General features: G+C 29.0%; 2 protein-coding genes across 2 annotated transcripts in view; one reads left to right on the top strand and one right to left on the bottom strand.

Moving 5' to 3' along the window:
* The window catches only part of LOC113368193 (ubiquitin carboxyl-terminal hydrolase 47-like), a 96487-nt gene that overhangs the window by 51662 nt on the left and 23829 nt on the right, over positions 1 to 20996 (top strand). The window lies entirely within an intron of this gene.
* LOC113367860 (fez family zinc finger protein erm-like) lies at positions 1798 to 5521 on the bottom strand. Its single transcript, XM_026609437.1, has 6 exons — positions 5361 to 5521; positions 4778 to 5292; positions 4246 to 4373; positions 3589 to 3671; positions 3414 to 3521; positions 1798 to 2170 (listed from the first exon to the last, which is right to left on the bottom strand). Exons 1-6 carry the CDS (start codon positions 5519 to 5521, stop codon positions 1798 to 1800), a joined length of 1368 nt encoding a protein of 455 aa, XP_026465222.1.

Here is a 20996-nt window from a genome sequence, read left to right as displayed (position 1 = left end):
GACGCAAATACATTCAGTTTATTTATATTCTACATAATTTAATTTATGTACAAATGCATGTGATTTTGAATTAATGGAGTCTTCGGCCATTTTCAGCTCTGTCTTTGACATTTGCCTAACATGCTACCAAAGTAATAATATAAAAAATTCAGTACTGCCATATACTAAAAATGAATCTTTTTCGAATTTTTCCCCGGGAAATAAGAAAAACACCTATTTTAAACTATTATATTATATTTAATAAGATGTTTACACATATAATATCAGCATAAATTGTTGTTTGTTTACTAACTTCCCGTAGGGCAAGTTATAGTAATCGCAAAAAAAACGAAAATGAAAATTTTTATATATCTTTACGTTTCAAAACCTTCTGAACATTTTGGCATATTTTAGAACAAATGGATGTATGTGTGTGTATATGTGTGTGTGCGGCTACAAACTTTCGTCGACGATTTCGGAAACACGGATGAAGCGATTTGAATAATTCAAAAAACATTCGATTCGAATTGATAAGGAGACGTGCTTATTAGTTTTTGGCAAAGGCAGGTCCAGCAGTTCCGAAGATATGGGATAAAAAGCGACAGAAAAGGTAACTCAGTTTTTAAGAGAACGGAGCGTCCGATTTGAATAATTCAAAAAACATTTTACTTGTATTAACCAGATGAAAAACTGATCAAACTTTCATGAAAAAAAAAAGTAAAAATAATGCCATCTGGCGGACAAAAATGATCATTAGACATATGCACATATGACAAATTATCAGATATTTTATAGAGATTTTATCAATAAGTATAAATTTTGTTTACATTCCAATGGGTTTCGTACCAATGTTTATCCGTTAGACGGCGACGCGGCGCTTACGCGCTTCGATATTTCGTCTCTATGCAGTTAAAGCAGTACGATTACTTTGAAAAAAAGTTCAGAATTTCCAAATATTTCAAAATAAATTTTTCTTCAAAGTCTTTTTTTTTCAAAAAAAGTAAATTTTTGTCAAAAATTTATAGTTTTTCAAAAATCTAATTTTTACAGAGTAATTTTTTTTTCAAAAATGTTAATCTTTTAAAAAAAAAATAATTTTTGGTACGGGAAGTTCCAGCAATTTGCCTTAAGGCACGATGCCATGCGCCCCACTAGTTTATTTTCTATTTCTATTCTCTATTGTGAATTCATTTCAAATTTTCATTTCAGATATTTATACATTATTTCTATATCTATTTTTAATAAAACAAAAGCATAAATATTGTAATTATATTTACAAATCCCAATTTAGGAAACATTGAACTACATAAAATTGATTTCTATATATATTTATATTGCAAGATGAGCGAGTACTATTTATACATATACTTAAATATAATAGTAATAGTAAATAAACAAATAGACATATTAACAATAACATTAATAATTGTTTAAATAGATTCTATATCACTGGGCTTAATGGTAATAACTTATAACTATATTTACATTAAATTAATTTATTAATACCCTGGCATTTGTAAGTAATATTATAGAATTATTTTGTAATTTTGTAACTAGGAATTTAGGAATGTTAAATTTTTTTTTAAATATGTACACAAAAATGATTAAATTTAAAATTTTTGGATAAACATTCTTAAAAATAGTATCGGAAGTTGTACTTTTCGTGGAAGTAAATATTACACTCAATACTTATTACCCTGATGTTGAGTTCTGGGACACACCAGTTAAAAACATTTATAAAAATATTTCCAATACAAAAAGTACTTAATAACCTCACACAACTCAATAAACTAAATCCTCCATTTATCTCCTAAGTTGCTAAGACTGCACATGATGATAGCCCCCATAACCAGCCAAATTATTCCTGTACAAAAACGACGCTGGATGATGCCCCCCAACGGGCGACAGTCCCACCAAACTGCCCCCGGATTGATAATTAGCCATCCCTAAATTCTTATTACTGTTATCCACCGGAGCGCCCGGTTGTTGCTGCGTCTGCGCCCCCGACTCGTGCAGTTTCCTGGTGTGTTTCTTCAGGTCGAAATTTCTGCAGAAGCCCTTTCCGCAGACCCTGCAGGTGAAGGGTTTGCTGTCGTTGTGTGTGTGCATGTGGAAGGTCAGGTTGTAGACCTGGTGGAAGGCTTTGCCGCATATTGTGCATTTGTAGGCCTTTTCACCGTTGTGGGTCAACCTGGGTAAAAGAAATAATGGTTAATTGAAATAAATAATCTTAATATATATAAAAATGAATCGCAAAATGTGTTGGTAAGCGCTTAACTCAACAACGCCTCGACCAATTTGGTCATTCTTTTTTTTTTTAAATGTTCGTTGAAGTCCAAGGATGGTTCTTACAGCGAGAAAAAATCGAATAATTGCCGGGAAAACCCTAAAAACAGCCCTTTTCTTTTTCACATACAAACGTTTTCTAACTAAAACGTAGAATCAATTTGAGCTTTATTGCTATTATATAAAGTTCATATTAAATTACAAGCAATCACTGGATACTCCTTCTAAACGATTATTCGGATTTTGATAAATCTTTCTGAAGTTTGTTAAGGAAATTTTCTAGGATGTATGTGATTATAAAGTACTGGAACGTATGTGCAATATTGTAGAAATAAATGGAAAAAAATGTAAAAAACGACATGTCATTGTTTGCATTGAAAATAAATTAAAACTATCATCTGCCAAAAATTTAAATTTACTTATGAACCTAGACAATATTAGAATATGTACAATAAATTTATGATTATGAATAAGAAAAATGAAATTATTGCCAAAAAGCAACTAAGATGTGCCAGAAATTAAAATAATATAAGATACAGTATATGTATGGCAGATTGAATGATACACATATGTACAGGATATGGCAAATTAATTCACTTAAAATATGAAATTAAGTATTAATCAGGGCCGGTCCTACCTTTAATGCGATGCATGCGAAAAATACGAGCGCACGCCTTAGGGGGCGCCAACACAAGGTTCGGATATTAAATTTTCAATATAGTTTATTTTTTAATGTTTAATTTCTTTGCATCTTACACAATTCATAAAAATTTTACTTTAGAATAACAAATGGGAAAAGTAAAGATGAATACATACAATTCGGCCCTCACGATATCGATTAGGAGAAGGTTGAGATGCAATTTTGGATATCTTATAGTAAAAAGTTAAATTAATTTAATCCAACATGAAATTTCTAATATAGTGTGGGAATTGAGACTCATCATTTTATTTAAAGCAGTTCTAAGATTTAACATCGCTCATATTATAAATGTATATGCATTTTGGCGTGTAGATTAATTTAAAAAACCATAATTATTATTTTTAGGTAAACGATAAATATTAGCATATTATATTAAAATATTGTAGACATGGGTACAGGACAACGTTTGTCGGGTCATCTAGTTAATAATAAATAAATTTATATTTACCTGTGATTTTTATAATTTCCTTTCTGGTGGAACGATTTTCCACAATGTTCGCACGTGAATGGTTTGTAACCGGCGTGGATTCTCGAATGCGTGTTCAATGTCGAGGACCTAATAATAAACATATTAATTAATATTCAAAATTACAATTAACAATATTATTTTTATTATTTATTACCTATTGAACGCCTTTCCACAAACGTTGCAAACGTGAGGCTTCTCGGATGTGTGGATGATTTTATGTCTGCACAATGTTGAAGCCTAAAAAATCATAAATATTAGGTAATATAAATGAAAATTTTTGCATTTCTCGACGTTTTGAAGGTTTCTGAACATTTTGGCAAACCTCAGAAAAAATGGATGTGTGTGTGTGTGTGCGTGTGTTTTGTACTTTGGGAGAATTTGATGATTGGGAGAAGAGCTGATCAGTTTTTGGCAAAGGCAAGTCCAGCCGTTACGGAGATACGGAGCAAAGAGTGCAGAAATTAGAAATCGAGTTTTTGAGAGAACTATGCGTCCGATTTGAATGATCTAAAAAACATTCAATTTGTAATGATTGGGAGAAGAGGTGATTAGTTTTTGGCAAAGGCAGTTCCAGCCATTTCGAAGATACAGAGCTAAATGTGCAAAAAATGGCAGTTTATCTAGAGATAAATTGATTTATGATTTACATTTGATTTTCTCAGATATAACATGATAGCAAAAATAATGAAAGTTACAGTATTTGTCATAATATATTTGAAAACGTTTAAAATTTCTCGAATATTTCATTACGGTACGGGAAGTTCCAGAAATTTGCCTTAAGGCACGATGCCATACACCACTAGTTATTTACCTGTCTGAATCCCTTTCCGCAGACTTTGCAGACGAAGGGGCGAGCCCCCGTGTGCACAGGGGCGTGCCTCGTCAAATTATAATGTGCACTGAAGGTTTTTCCACATTCTAGGCAAGAATATGTTTTTCCTGAAAAAATATTAAGTTCAATAGTTTTTACCCAAAATTGTAACATTCCGTTTTGAAATTAATGGTCATGGCAACGTTATCTTATGCTTGTTCTTGGTATTGAAAATTAAGAAAATGTCTTTGATAACAGAATTTTCGATGATGCAGTTATTATAACATTCTCCTTTGATTTGTTTAGATGTAAAATACGCTTGATCGCCCGGCAAATTTGAAGACATTTTTATAATTTTCAATACCAAGAACAAGCATAAAAGAGCGTTGCCATGACAACGCTATTTTATGAGCTTTGTTACGGCAGATTTGCCCAATTATACTCAATAATTATCTTGCATAGTAGTTTTTAGATGATGCAGAGGTTTAAATCCTTAAATGGACTATTTAAACTAATTAGTAGAATTACTTACCAGTATTATTACCACCGGTACTTCCACCCTGACTTTTCTGACTAGGACTCACAGACTTCTTGTCTCCTGGACTAACCTTCCTCGGACTTTCCGCAGAAGCACCATTTCCAAAACCGCCAGTCTGGAAAACTCCTGCACCCCTCTGCGCCATCAAATCCTCATGACCAACCATCAAACCCTTCCTCGGGGAAAAACCTTTCTCCTTACTCGGCAACTTGGATCCATCCAGCGTCAAATTTAAATTTTCCTGCGGTAAATTCTTCACCATCAGACTTTTATGATAGGTTTCTGGTTGTATAGTGGATTTGTTGCTCATCAGCAATTGTTGCTGTTGTTGTTGGTGGTTTAGGCCGAATTGTGGTGCCGTTGGAAATTGCTGTTGCTGGTTTGTGGTACTTGTGGTATATTGCTGGATGGCGCACATCAGACTTGGTATCGGGTTGTAGTAATGGGCCAGGATTGAAGTTGCGTGTTGGGCCAGTAGAGTTCGATGATGGTGCTGAAGTGGAACATACCTAGAAATAATAATAGAACATTTATAGACATGAAAATTTGGCTATTTGTCGTTTTTATATTATATTACTTTTTAAAAGCTGAATCTATCCTCTGCAGCACATCATCAGCATTTTCACTCATCTGACCACCTTCAGTCACCATTTTGTCTTCAACATCATTAGATTTTGCACTATTTTCTTCAGAGTCGTCGACATCTATCCTCATTTCATCATCTTGTTCGTTTTCCATGATTTTGTGGTTGAAAATTTAAAGTTTTTCTTTGCTTTTCTTTAGGGACAGGATCAGGTTGCATGATTCGGGCGATGGAAAAGTTTAAGGGTTTTTGTGAGGGCATTGTGACGGACGGGGATAGGGTGATTTCGGAAGAAGTCATTTTTGAGGGATAAAATAATATTGTAGATGATTTAGAAAAATATTTATGGTAATAGTCAAGTTTTTTGGTAACGAGATATCATCACAATTAGTTATAATTTACTGCTTCGATTTTTATATAATTTTACTCGAAATTTATTTAGTTGCTCCAATGTCTGTTTTACAATATTAATGATTTAATTTAATAAATAAAATTTTTATTTCACGTATTTTTATTATTATTGCTCTTGCCAAAAATGGAAGTTTTTGCACAATTTTTAGGACTGTTCTTATCACAAATTTTATAAAATTATATAAATTATTATTTAAAGTGTTTTAGTATATTCTTAAAAACTTTATTTAGTAACTGAACTCACTATTTTTATGTTACCAATATATATCTTCCTTGAGTTGATGATTTTTATAATTTGAAAAGTAGTTGGAATTTTAAAAGATAGTAAATAAATTTGTTTTTAGCTTTGAAATCCACGCTTTTTTAAAATTACAAGGAGCTTAATTCACTTAATTATTTAATTTAATAAATAAGAATTTTGTTGTATTTATGTTGTTCTTTTCGTGCTAAAAATTGATGTTTTTGCATAAATGTTTAGGGCTGTTTTTATCACAAATAATAATTCGATTTTGCAACTTAACTTGCTTTTTTAACTTAGTTTTTTACGATTTGAGAAGAGAAAGAAAATTTATTTTACTTTTGAAATCTGTGTTTAACTATAAAGTTTTTACACTTTTTTTAAATTATAAGGAGCATTCACTCAAATATTATCAAACTTTAGAGCTTCTAATTATTCTTTAGAAATATATATTTAATATTTTCACCACCAACTTAATAAATCATGTCAAATTTTACTTTTGTTTAAAAACTTTATTAATGTAAGTCTAATTTTTCAAAATTAAGAAAAAAATGTTCAAACTTTTTTATATCTCCACTTATGCGTTTTATTTCTTTTATTTTTAAAGTTTTATTTAATTAATTTAATTTAAAAAAAATATATCAGGAAGATATTTGTGCATTCAACTAATTGTCTACACCAGTCTACACATTTTTATAAAATTCATCAAAACTTGTGATTTTTTTAACACTTTTTGCTCATTTTCATCAAAGTCGTCTACTGGAGCATTTTGTTCACCATCAATATTTATTTAAGTCTTTGTAAAAAAAAACAATTGTTCAATGAAACTTGTCCACTTTTAAAATCTTGTTACAACAATTTTTAAAAACCTTCACTCTTGGATCATCACCATCCCTTAAATCTTCACTTTTGTTCAGTATCTTCTTGGTAAATAATTGGAACTATAAATCTTAGGAAGAAACTTTTGCAAATTTGTCGTTTTTTGGCCAAAAATTTCAAAGTTGTTCACAATTTACTCATCTGCACCAGAGTGTTCTTATTAGAGACCTTGTTCTTGACTAATAATCACTTTTATTAACAATATCTGTTTCGTAAGAAACTCTATAAAGAATATCGGTTAATTTCTTGAAACTTTTCACCGGTTTCTCTTGTTGATTAGAAATGTCTTCTAGAGCACCACATTTACTATCAATATTCTCTTAGAGATTTTTTCTGGAGCACCCACATCCACCATAAATCTTCGCTCATAGATTTTTTCTGGAGCACCACATTTGCCATCAATCTTTACTTAGAGATTTCTTCTTGAGCACCTCACCCAACAAAAATCTTCAATTTTGTCGACAATGTATGTAATGTTATAATCAACTATTTCTTCACCCTTCACCCTTGACCCTTGTCCATTAACCAGGGTCTTCTTCTCCTGTCCAAATTTTTTCTCTAAATTTTCGATCCCGTACCGCCGAAAGTGTTCATTTGGCTTTCGCGACCGTTGCTCACTAGTAGCCGACTCGGCGCCCGGCTGTGCTTTTCTAAGGGGACTCTTGTGCATTTGAAAATCTCACTGCACATTTCGGCGTCACTCCTGCATGTGTTGGTGGCGATGGCGATGTGTGCGTGCATCGAAGGACGAGGGTTGGCGGATAGGATAGAATGGGGCGTGGTTTGGATGAGGATTGATGGATAGGAGGTGTGGCCTTGATGGTGGCGAAAGGAGTGGCGTAGGGCAGATGTTGGATGCGGCGGGTTTTGCTTGTTTTTTTTTTTGGAGTTGTTTGGTTTGGTTGATGCAGGGCCGTTTTGTTTGTTGGGTAATTAGATAGTCGTATTTTTGTTTAAATTTAGCTTGAACTGTTAATTTTTATTTAGTGTCTAAGGTTGATTAAGGAGATATTCTAGTGTAGAGCGATGAATTTTAGGTCATTTTTAAAGTGTCGTAAAAGAAAGCAATGAATGTTTTTACTATCCATTTTTTTACCACTTGTTTATTAATATTATTAAAATACAAAACAAAAATTAAAAACTAAAAAAGTTGAAAATTGTAAAAACTGGCAGCTGATAAAGTGCGTGGTCTCAAAAAATTGGCACCTCAGTCTTGACATGATTTCAGCCCTCCTAGCCATCGGAAATGCAAAAAATAAAAAGATTATTAATCTACAATGATGTCGCAATCGGCTGAACTAGCGATGAGTAAAAAAAATTTTTTCACAAATTGGCGACTGTTTGAAAAAAAAAAGGTTTTTTTTACTGTTTTTTTGAGTTTCTCGAATTTTTTAAAAATAGTAAAAATAGGATTTTCAGGATGATTCCAGTTCAGACTGTAGATAGATCTATAAGCAAGACTCTCTGAAAATTTCAAATAAATTGGTCGAGAAGAACTCCAGAAATCGTGACAAGAGTACTGAAAAAGTAAGTTCTGAGAAAAACGCATTTAAAGTTTTACGTGAAGCCAAACCAGTATGGAGACCGAGTCAGTAAAATGCCTATATCTCCGAAAATAATTCAAATTTTCAAAAACTTTCTCGTAATCATATTCTTAGATAGTTAAACTTTGAAAATATTAAATAAAAAAAATGGTTTTTTTTAATTTCTACACTAGAATACCCCCTTAAGTGTAGTTACTTAATAAAATAAAAAAAAATGTCATTTGCTTTAAAGTTCATACAATCCATGTGTCATTATTATTATTATTATTTGAACTATAAGAATCCTATAAGTTGTTGTGATATTTAGACTTAATTGATTTTGTCTAATACCAAATTATTTGTCATAACTTTACATTTACTATTACAATTTCTGTGGAAATTTACTAAACTTGTCATTTTTTAAAAACTCACTTTTTGCTCATTTTCCTCAAAGTCTTGTTCTGGAGCACTGTGTTCACCATCAATATTTATTTAAGTTTTTGTAAACAACTGTACCATTAATTTCAACATTTTTTTTGGCAAATGGTCCCCTTTTTAAATCTTAAATACCACAGAATTCACTTTTGAATCATTACCATTCCCTAAATCTTTTGTTTAGTATCTTCTTAGTAAATAATTGAAACTAGAAACCTTAGGAACAAACTCTTGCAAATTTGTCGACTTTTGACAAAAATTTCAAAATTGTTCACAATTCACTCATCTGCACTAGAGTGTTGCTTTTCTTAATTATGTTGTTCACCACCAATAATCAATTTTATCTCTTTTTTTCTAAACTTTTCTGTTTTCTTGGAAACATATGGCTATCTATACTTTCAATTGGAAACCTATGCTACTACTGCTTGATATCGAGTTGCACATTACTCCATTGCAGAGCTCCAAATGTGTAATTAAAGATAAAAAAATAATTAAAATGTTATCTGAAAAATTATATAAATAATTTATAAATATAGATTATTTTTTTGAATGGTAAAAAATACGTTACTAATAAATTATAAAATTTGAAAATACATGATATATTTTTGTTAAAAATATATAGAAAATACTGTCAATTTGAAGAATTTTACAAACTTTCATAAATTTTAAGAATGAAACAATTCTATAATGACTAATGACTCAAAATTTTATAGAATGTCCAATTTCAAAGGTGTAATTATTGATTAAATGCCTTTTTTTATAAAAAGTTTTAGATTTATTTCAAATTTTTATAAATTAAAGGCTCAACATTTCAAAATTTAGGACTTTTTTATGATCTATGTAGTTTCCATTTTAAAAGGAATTATAATTTTAGTTTCATTTTGCTCTTATGCAGGCTATTTTTATTTTGTTTATAATTTTGTATATTTTTATTATAATTTTTTATATATTTATTATTTTGTTTTTGAAATGAATAAATTTTAATTTCAATTTGCCTTGAAAATATTGAATTTAGTACAAATTTCCAAAGACTAAAGGATCAAATTTTTTAAATTTCAAGATCAAGTTACCTATAAAGTTCAATATTATTTTAATGCATATTTAATTTTTTTTCTTTATTAACTTCATGCAATTATTATTTTGTTTATAAAACAGAAATTTCAAGCAATTTGACCTAAAACATTTTACATTTAGTAGAAATTTCCATAATGCATATAGGGCACAGATTTCACAAAATTTCAAAATTTTAAACTGAATGAATATTCTTTAATTTTAGTAGTTATATATTCTAATATTCTACAATATTTAGAACTTTGATTTGTTTATTATTTTTATGAATCTATTTATTTATAAATACAAATTCCTAGCATTTTGCTTGAAAAAGTAAAACAACATTCTCAAGCTTTTTGGTTCCTTGCCAAATGGTATTTTTAATTTTAATTTATTTTTAACTTTATTCATATATTATTTATTTAAAAGGAGAAACTTTAAGCAATTTGAAACAATCATTAATTAATTTTATTAAACTTTTTATTTTATAAAAGCCTTGTTAAGTAAAGAAATTATACTCATACTAGAAATATTAAAAAATACACTTTTCGATACTCAAAAACGACAAAAATCTTGGGATAACATTTCAAAAACCTTTTACTTGTTTCAGTCAAATTTTTCAGTTTTATTAGTTTTTGAGTAATTATTAAGTAGTTTTAACAAGCCAAATCGCAAATTTAATTTAAAGGAAAAAAAGAAATAAATGAGTGAGTAAATTTAAATTTAATATTATTTATTACTACGATAATAAAATATTTTAATATAATATTATTACAAAAACTTTGAAGGAGTTAAGAAAAGTGTATCTTGTATTTTATTCTTTTTTATAATATGACAGATATTTGTTCTACTTGGATAAAAATTTAAAAACTAGTTTCAAAATGTTCTAAAAGAATTATTACTATCTATTGATTTTATAAATTTATCATTTTAAATATAATTTTTTATAATGCTTTTCAAGTAAATTATTTGAGAACTTTTCATATTATTATAAATAGATACAAAATATGTACTTTCAGTAATGGTTGCTATTTTGTGCTCAGAATTTTTAGTAAATTCGACCCTAATAAATATAACACATGAATACACACATTGTACATGATATACCCCTATAAATATATATATATATATATATATATATATATATTAATATAAATGTATATATGTATACATGAAATGTATATTTAACGAGGGGATGCTTCTGAACAGGGACGTGAAAATCCTTCAGAAACACGCCCTTATGTTTTTGGAAGGGATGAATATATGTATATATATACATAATTTATATATATATATATATATATATATATATAAATCATTTATTAGAGGCGTCATTTACAATCAGCAACGCCCAATTTCTAACAAAAAATCATGTCTTTAAAAAAATTCTCTGAGATATTATACTCTGGTACTGTATAATATTATATAAATATGTATATATACATTTTAAATTCAAATCAAAGTAGTGACAGTTCATTAATTAAAATATTTTAATAAGTTAACTCGACTTCTAAAAAGTTGTCAAGAATCAGAAAGTGTTGGAGTAAATAAAAAAAACAACTTATAATAAATTAAATTTATTCAATTTGTGCTGACTAAAATAACACTAACATTTCAATTAGTTTTTTATTAATTTTTTTACTTTTAATAAAATTCAGTGTCTCTGAGTGAAGGTCACTAGTAAAAAAATATACTATTTGTGCGTTTTTTGAGTTTTATTTAAAAATAATATTATTTGAGTAAATTGTATACATAGTGCTTGTTATATATAATAATTCTAAAAAACTATTTGTCTAACTTTTTTTATTCATTCAATATTATACAACAATCAGAGTTATTAACAGAACTCTATAAGTTATAATTAAACATAAAAAATAATAATAATAATCAAAATTACACAATTACACATAAAAAATAATAATAATAAACACAGAAAGAAATAAAGAATCAGATAAAATAATGATAAATAAATAAACATATATAAAAATGAATTACAAATAAAAAAAATCTAAAATTTGTCTGTAAGATGTCTGAATTTTAATGTGCAAGTATGTGTCCTGATTTTTGGCCCTAAAATCGACCCTACGGAACTTTTTGAAGTTTGAATTCATTTTTCGTTGTTTTTTCTTCTATTTTTTTAAATTATTTAATGAATTTTCAATGGAGAAATATGTGTAATCTTTTTTCTGCCGTTTCTTTGTAATTAACAATAAAATTATATTTTTTTATTCACATTATCTTAGAAAATTTCGGATAAAATTTTGATTGATCGTCAATAGAGGTTTGTTTCTTATAATTAGTATACCAGTATATTTTTTTTGAATTTTTCTATGTAAAATATAATATACTAAAAATGTAAATTAATTAACATGTTGTAATATTTATATAATTTATTTGAGATATCCGAAACTTCCACAAAATTTCCATAATGTTGATGCATAAAAATTTGTTTTGATTCTATAAAATAATATATTATATCATAATTAAAGAATTTTTATAAGATCAAGAATTACTCATTTCTTCATGTTGCATAAATGTCTGAATTAAAACGTTTTATTATATTATATTAGGTTATAAAAATTAGCTACGGCTGCAAAATTCATATAAATCTCTGAATTCGCGAGTGGAAAGGGTTGAATAAAATCAAACGTCGGAATAAAATACATATTGATGTTAAGTTCATAAAAATATGGGTTATATAATAATAAGTACAAATATATTAATAACATATTTTTCAACAAATTCTGGACATGCACTAACTAGGAAAAACACATATAATTTTATTGAAAAAAAAACAAACCTTTGTAAACGTGTGTGTGTATCTATATATGTGTATATGTGTTTTTTTCCGAAATATTTGTTGAAATTCGATATTTATTTCCTCCTCGTGCCATAGTAATTGGATAAGCTGTTATAAGTTCAAAATTTTTTTATTCTGACAATAAGGGACTTTCTGGTTTCAACGCCTTCTGCACATTTAAAGGGAAAATAATAGTGTACCTTTATTTATAATATATTCATATATATATATATATATATATATATATATATATATATGAATATATATATATATATATATATATATATATATAATTGTCAAGTATTTTCGTCACCTGCAACCACGCCTTAAGCACCCTCGAAAAACCGTTAAATAAATCTCTAACACCATAAATGAACTTCAGATTTAAACTGATATAAAATTTCTTCTTGAATTCTAGATTATTATATGATATACAAAGCTTAAAATTAATGACTTATTAAATTATTTTAAGTTACAATTAGATTTTGTCTAATTATTATACTGCATAATTTCTTCTGGTACATTTTGCATATAAAAAATTTGAATTAAAAACCTCAAATTATTCACAAGTAAATAATTTCTTAGGATACTATTTCTCAATTTTGTTCAAAATATTGTTAATCATCTTACTGGGTAGTTTTTTTTTCAAAATATAAGCAAACAAATTATAAAATTCTTCATATTTGTATCAAAAGTTGTAACAAATAAGTTAACTATCAAAGGTAATCGAAGCTTTACAAGAATATCAAAGGTAATCGAAGCTTTACAAGAATTTTGTATTCATAAATTATATACATAAAAAATATAAAAAATAGAATAATTATCATCAGATTTTTAGTAATACCTATAATAAATTATTGTTATTTATTAGATAACTTCTGTTTTAAATTTAATATTGTTACAATCTATTTCTTATTATTGTTACTTCACTCCGACTTGCATTTTCTTTGAGAAAATTGATCCTTTATTATGGATTTTTTTATCCCAATTTGGTCTGTATTGCTGTAAGTCCTTAATTTTTTATTTTAGTGATTTTGGTCCTGTTTCCGATGTATTTGCCTAATCCTGATGTGTGGTGTGATTTTTCTTGCCTAAATTAGGCGACGGCACGTGGCCAACTTTCCAATATTTGACATCGGCACGTGTTCATACTTACTCTCTGAGGCAAATTATTAATAAATACATACACGATGATATATATATATATATATATATATTATATATATTGTATAAATCACGTGTCTCAGTGAACTAAAAATTTTAATCCTCACAACCGCGTAATCGATTTAGGGAAATAAATTTTATTTACTTCACATCAAGTACATTAATTCCATTTCAATTTCAAAACTTGTAACTTATGTTACGTAGTTATAGAATTTATTAAAACTTTCCTTCGATAATTCAGGTCGTTGGGTTATAATTTAACTGTAGCTGTGGATTGTATTAAACACTGATTTGTTTGTATATTATGTATTTGTTGCAGTTCTAATTACAATCACTGATGTGTTACTAAGTTATAATGAAAGAAGATATATTTATTTTTATTGGTTGTTAATCTGCTGTTAAGCGGACTTTACTTTTAGAAGTGAACCACTAGTTCAATTAAAACATTCCGCTACCCCTTATACCAGGGGTAGCAACCATTCCGAGTAAAGCTTAATGCCCTGAAGTTTGTCACCTTCATGGCCAATATAATAAAACGAAAAGACGTCCGAACAAAATTTTTACTAGAAATTTTGTTTTGTTTTCTTTTTTGCTACAATTTTCATTAAAATATCATGAGAATTTATTAATTTAATTTGTACTAAGTAAAGATGTAAAGATGATATAATTCTTCCTTAGTTATTAAAATTAGACTTATTAAATAAAAGTGCCTCTTGCCTACTTTCTAAGGTTGAATAATTTTTTGACAAAATTTGACGTGACCAAAATTTACAAAAAATAATCTATTAAAGTTTTCAGTTTTTGGATTGCGTTTTTTTAATGTTTATATAATAATAATAAATAGTAGTCTGCCCGAAGGCAGGTTCATCGTATGAGACCACTAGAAAACCAATGATTTTTCTCCCAGAAAATTTTCCTATTCAAACTTCTGCTTATATGCTTTCTGGTGCTGTGCTTCGGCTTTCAGTTCTCTGTATATGATTTAAGGCGATGGCTGGTTACACATACCATTTGCGCTCTACTTAAAAATAGTATCATGAAAAATACCATACCTGTTTTCGAGATAATGGTGGTGGACTTTTGTCCTATTCGTAATTTTCAATTTATAGAATGCACTAACAAGTATGAATTTTCCACCGTTGTCGCCTAAATAAATATATGATTATCTGTCAATTTTATGGAATACTATGATGACCCTCAGAGTCTATTATCTGGTTATAAATACTATGTATATACGAGTATTATATTAGCACAAATCGAAAAATGATTGGCAATCACGTATAATCCGTACACGTATGTATGTTTGTATTTATTTCCCTCATCCCCCATCCCTCAACCCCTAAATAATGTCGAAATCCGTTCCTTAGCCGGATGTAAATTGTAAATGTACCAATACTAATACTAAAGCTGCGCAACATTTTCCTCTATTGTTGTTTTTCATCCAAGACAGATGTTGTGGACTTTCAAAGTTCAAGTACTTGAGTACACATTAAGAGATTTATATTATATAATACACACCCTTATACACTTATGTAAGAAGAATATTTTAGAAAAAATGAACTCACAGAAAAAATTATTTTGGAAGAGTCTCGACTTGCTACTAAAATGCTACATTTGGAGTATGACTCCGCATGGATCAGAGACATGGATTCCAAAAAAGACCTACAAAAGCTACCGTACTACTTGTATACATTAACACGTTGATTACCACGTTGACTCTGTAAAGATTAGAGACATGGACTCCAAAGAATACCTGCAAAATCTCCGTGTATATATTATATATTTGCCATATAAAAAACAGTATATTTCCAGGAATTTTGAAAAAAAAATTCTTTGATGTATAAAATTTCCTTAATACATTTTTTAACTAAATTATCTAATTAAGTTACGATGGTTTATGTGAAAATTAACCTGGAATTTAAATTTTAACACAATGATTTTTCTAATGCTGATGGAAATTTTCTGTTTTCACAATGTATGATTTCTGTTTTCATAATCTCTCATACCAGGCAACTCTGTCTGACTGAGATATAAAAATAATGTATATATACATAAATAAAAAAAAAAAAAAAAAAAAAAAATTGATTTAGAATATAAATTAATCATATTAAAATTTTTAACTGAATAATTACAATAATAATACATATGTTGAGAATTATTTTAGACACTATTAACTTTGACATATAATGTTTGCACTTGAATTTTCGAAATATTTCCGCAAACAAGTTAGTTTTTGGAGTCCATGTCTCTAATCTGTACTGAGCTATACTTCAAATGTAGCTTAAATTTTGACACACTGATTTGAAAAGGATTTGTAGGAATAAAATGTTTTCAGGAATCTTTATGTATAATTTTTGTTCTAAAATTCCTGTAAAAATACTATTTTTCATGTAACTGACATATTATTGACATGGCAATTAACGTGTTAATGTTAATGTATACAAGCACTTGATCAATATAAATTATCAAAAAATAATTTACTGCTTATAATTTATTTTCTATTTCTATTAATCGACCTCAGTGGTTGCGAAGTGAGGGTGCTACGCCCCCCATCCACCCTCGGAGCCCCCAGATTTCGTGCACGATCAAAAAATAAGTGATTGGGGTGTCAAACAATCACTTATGTTCTGTGATCTGTCATCGCAAATACACTATTCGGATTTATATACAAGGGATGAAGATGACACTAACCCTCGTAGGAATTCTATATTGTTTCGCTAACTTTGTACTCGAATGGAAAAACATTAGTATCATCGTTTGATTTCAATTTTATGAACAAATTATATATAGACAAATACTAAGTTTTGTTATAAAACATAAATGATCTTTCGATTTAACAAAAAAAAAATCTAATTGTTGCCAAAATTATTAGGCCATACTTCACTTTAACTTTATAATTAGTACAAATTTTATGCCTCTGTAGATAATTTTTAACTATTAAAAATATAAATGAGAACATTCAAAAAGAGTCACTATGCAATTGTTATGAAAATATCTTTAATAAAATTTTAACCCTTTCCACTCGCGAATTCCGAGATTTATATGAATTTTACCATCAGAGCGGCGGCATCCGAGTAGAAGGGGAAAGAGTGGACATACTGAAATTCAATATAATTCACCTTTTTGCCAAAATTATCATCGATACCTAGCCCTTTAAACAATCGAAAGTAAATTGAGGTCGTATAGAGTGCATTTTTTGGTCCCAAATTGGAGTACACTGAAAATAAAATATATAAAATAATGATAAAAATATTGTGTGAATTTTATAATATTTGGAAAAGCTGTCTATACGTTTTACAATTTAATAAAGTGTATATAAAGTATGTATGTATGTTTGTATGTATGTATGTATAAATTAACAGTCGTTTATTATAATCGATTCCTAACGTATTTTCTATTATTTATTACAACAATATACGTGGGCACGCGCCCCGTCAACTCGGGCTCCGGAGGCCCCCGTCAATTTTTGCATTGTGCGAATAAGATTTCTTTGTTTTCCATTTCCTGTATACCATATACACCTTTTATATCGAACTAAACGGTTTACAGGACCGGAGTAGAAAAAAAATTACTATTAACTTGGAAAATGCACCAGGAAATAATTGGAATTTAAGGAATAAGGGTATTATTAGTAATAATGGTTTTATTTATTTAATTTTTTTCGAATCAATTTATCAGATACGAATAATTCAACTAATCAATGAATAAATTATAAATAAATTATAAATCATCTTAATATTTTATCAACTTGCAAAAGTCAATATGAAATATTGCTCGATGACATTTTTTCACGTTCTGAATAATAATATTATGTATAATATTTCTCAAACCTTACCACATACAAAAATATTCATGAAGCCCTCTTGCATTTTTAAAAAAATTTCAAACATGATTTGGTGACCATAAGTGCAAAATTTTTATGCGAGAACAATTTTTAGCCTCAGACTTGTTAATATTAAATTTAATTAGAACATATTAAATTTTAGTAACCTTATAAACAACACTGAAACTTTATTTATTTTGGTAAGTAGTTTTTTGCGTTTGCATTTGCAATTATAAAATAAATTTTTAATTTTTTTTTTACTTGCAATACATTTTGTGCATGAACTTTAATAACAAGTCTTGGTAATGTATTTAATAAATATTGATACCGTATTTCTTATAATTAAATAAAGTTTTCTATCCATTTTTCATATAAATCTGTGTCTCAATTAATATTTTTTATATATTATTTTAATCTTTCTGCCCTGGATTTGGATATACGCCCTGAATGATCCAAGAAAGGGCATAAATGTCGACGCCTTTTGTACGATCACAAAAGTGCGGTATTACATTTCGGAAGCACACTATTATTATTATTACTATTATTATTATTATTATTACATCTACAAATACATATATGTATGTATAGATGTATGTATTTGAATTATACATATTGTGAGTGACATTTGATGTTTGAATTCTTGATTTTGACATGTGCGGTTATTCTATGCAAAAGAAATACTTAACAGTCAAATCGACTGGATAAAAAAATGTATTAATCATATGCTAACATTTATATTTATTATTATTAAAGTTAGATTTTTATCTATTACAAGTTATCATCTCATTAAACCTACTAGATTCTATATTCCTACATCTTAAAACTGTATTTTACCATTACCATTACGAACCTCGCACTTTGATAGATTTTGAGACGCTCTAAGAATTACTAGCAAATTCAGTTTTGATATTTTCAAAATTTTAGACAAATATATATATGTTTGTATGTATGTATTTATAAATGTGGTTCTACATATATATGTATTTATATCCCTCTCTCCCCCAAGGGAAATTACATTGGGCAAACAGCGCTAATAGAGTGCCCCCGCAGCCGCCGTTGTTAAATCGCGCAAGGGGGCGCGAAAACATTCCGAGACTCCTGAAGCGACAGTTTCGTCAAATATTTATTCAAAATTGATTGTTGTTTGTCCGCGTAACGAATCCTCGATTATTATTACTGTATCCACTTTATGATATTATGTTGTTACACATGTAACGAGAAAACAGGGGCTGGGAGGCGGGGGTTGTTGGAGCACCGTTGGACATATGGCGAGGTAATAGTAATACAGATTTAAAATGTTGGAATATGGAAATTAGTAGATTTGATAAGACGGAGCTCTTATAGGGTAAAAATTTATGGACCGATTCTGCGCATAACAGAGATGTTACGGCATGGCATGTTACGCTCCGACTCCCCATACATTATGCGAATGAATCATACTGAATGCTGTCAAAATATCATGTATTTGCTGTTCATTCCGGCGTTTAAAACCTAAACTGCAACGTCACTCGTATCTTACCTAAGAGGAATCAGAAACACACACTTATCTAACATCGTTTTTTTGACATTTGTGCGGCTTTTAGGTTATGTTTTGTATGAGAAAACCTGAGAAATTCGCCTGACTGAACACCAACCGCATAACTTTTGTCTATATTACTATGGAAAATTCTTCATAACATGACCTTATCATAACATTGCGGCAGAATCGGTCCCTTAATATACTTAAATCATGGAGAGTAAAAATACAATATTTTCATTTTTTATTGTTTACAACTTTTTCCGGGTAGAGGTCCAGTGGGTTCTTTTACTCCATCTACGTGTTAGTTTTTATAGAGGTTTTATAAAAAAAACTGTGGTAGTCATTTTAGGTTTGAAAATTGATAAATTTTAGAAGTGTAACAATAATTCTGCTGCTAAATCTGAAGGGTTAGTTCTTTTGAGTCTTCTGGGTATATTTTATGAAAGCAAGTCTTTACCAAGTTGGTTCGGATGATATTCTAGTCTAGTTTTGAACTTACCTTGGATGCATGTCTTCTGATTTATTTTGATATCGTTGAGTCCTGATGGATCAGCCAACTTGGGCGCCTCCAGTATTTTTCTTAAGAATTTTATTTTGCGACCTTATTAAGGCAATTCTATTAGAGATGGCATAAATATCTTTTCCGACGGATTTGAATTGAATTAAATTGTTTTAGATGTAGTGGCATTCAATGTAGTTGATTCAATAAGTAATAATGATGGTATTTGTAAGAATAATGGTTTCGATTGCTGGTAAGAACTCTGATGTCTTTCAGGACTTGAACAGCCTGATATGGAATAATGACATCATAAATTTGGATACAAATTTGCCAAAAGTGACAAAAATTCAATTTTCTTGATGGTGTACATGTCAAACTTGTTCATCAAGGGTTTGTACATATTTACTTACTGAAGTAAAAAAATATCTAGATGTAAATATAACTCTCTATTAATTTTGGAGAAAAGCGTCTGCGACCAATGCACAAGTCCAACGATGGTGCAAATCCACTCCCTAAAAACAGATCGCGTTTAGCATTTTCGAATATAATATACAAAACTCGTGTAATCTCTTATTTGCAATACTCGTGTTCCGTTTCCTTGTATGATTTTCATTGAAATTATTCTCTTGTCTTCGTGTATATGCAAACATTATCATTATTATTAGTTTCGTATGCAAATACATGATAAATACGCATTTATGCTATTTTCTTTCGATTGTGTCGGCGAAATTGCAAGGAGTCCTTAAGACCTTAAACTGCTGAAAGAGACCTCAAACAACGCCGCCTCGTCCACTGATCCGTTGATCCGTTAATCCGTTAATCTTCGAGTTAACAAAAGCTAAACGTTCGATTAGCGGACAGACACCTCTCTCTCACAATTGGTAAAGGACATCAGGAGGAATGGACAGGACAGATGCTGCTGCAGCAATAGTCCTTATACACTTATATAGGGAAAAATACATATATTCAATGAATTTTACAAAATAATGCTATATAAGGTTGTCAAATATCTCCTTTCCGCCTTTTTGTATTATAAACCAAGAGCAAAAAAGGCGGAACGGAGATATTTGACAAACTAATATTACTCAACCAATGAGAAATATAAATTCCAAGAGTCCATTTTTTACAGAAATAACACTGCATATAACCTTGATATGGTATTTTGTCATAAACGCGTCATATCAGCGCAGTTGTAAATAACTATTTATATAACTAACTATAAGTAAAGTTAAGTTATATGTAAAACTCGGTTGATAATTTTAGACTAATAAATAAAACATTAAAATAAT

The sequence above is a fragment of the Ctenocephalides felis genome, unplaced genomic scaffold (genome assembly GCF_003426905.1).
Source record: "Ctenocephalides felis isolate EL2017-DRISC unplaced genomic scaffold, ASM342690v1 CF-g0.4_SCAFFOLD_01170, whole genome shotgun sequence".
In the NCBI taxonomy this organism is placed as follows: Eukaryota; Metazoa; Arthropoda; class Insecta; order Siphonaptera; family Pulicidae; genus Ctenocephalides; species Ctenocephalides felis.
Note: the sequence above shows the minus strand (reverse complement) of the source record. Positions and strands in the feature narration are given on the sequence as shown.